At 56.6% G+C, this 505-nt stretch overlaps 1 protein-coding gene across 1 annotated transcript in view; it reads right to left on the reverse strand.

Moving 5' to 3' along the window:
• Nucleotides 1–505, reverse strand: part of LOC104163123 (activating molecule in BECN1-regulated autophagy protein 1-like) — a gene marked incomplete at its 3' end in the record, with an annotated part of 44,890 nt that overhangs the window by 39,751 nt on the left and 4,634 nt on the right. The window contains 1 exon segment of the mRNA XM_009702020.1: nucleotides 1–505. This exon segment is cut by the window's left edge and continues 19 nt beyond it; it is cut by the window's right edge and continues 457 nt beyond it. Within this exon segment, the coding sequence (XP_009700322.1) occupies nucleotides 1–505 (505 nt within the window).

Raw genomic sequence — 505 nt, forward strand, 5'->3', positions numbered from 1 at the left:
CCCGTCTCCTGGTTAAAGACCACTCCCACGGTCCTCTCCTCCTGCGGGGTGGAAGAGCTGCCCAGCTGCAGCCTGCTAGAGGCAGGAGCTCTGCCCTCGGTTCTCTCTGCAGGCTGCACCTGGCTGGTATTTGGAGGCACACCCTCAAACGTGCTTTGGACCTGCCCTGGTGTGTAGCTAGGCGTGCTTCTTTCCCAGCGCAGCGTGTCATTGTTAAAGGTCAGCAGGTTATGACAAGCGCGACAGCGGTTCAAGTGACCCCGGGACAAATTGGAATTGTTTTCACTGCTGTGTGGAGTCTGCTGATGGGAGGGACCCGGCCGATCAGGCTCAATGTTGTTGTTGAGCATTTCTTGAGCCTGTTGCGACTGGCTGGGCTCCCCACCAATGCCCTGATCTAACTCCTGAAGCCGGTCATATTCCAGGAAGAATCGCCTTAAATCACACTGGAGCTCATTACGGATGCTGGCTGGATTACCGGGGCCAGCATTCCTACCACTGTTCG

Source organism: Cariama cristata, unplaced genomic scaffold, assembly GCF_000690535.1.
Source record: "Cariama cristata isolate BGI_N322 unplaced genomic scaffold, ASM69053v1 scaffold11856, whole genome shotgun sequence".
NCBI lineage: Eukaryota > Metazoa > Chordata > Aves > Cariamiformes > Cariamidae > Cariama > Cariama cristata.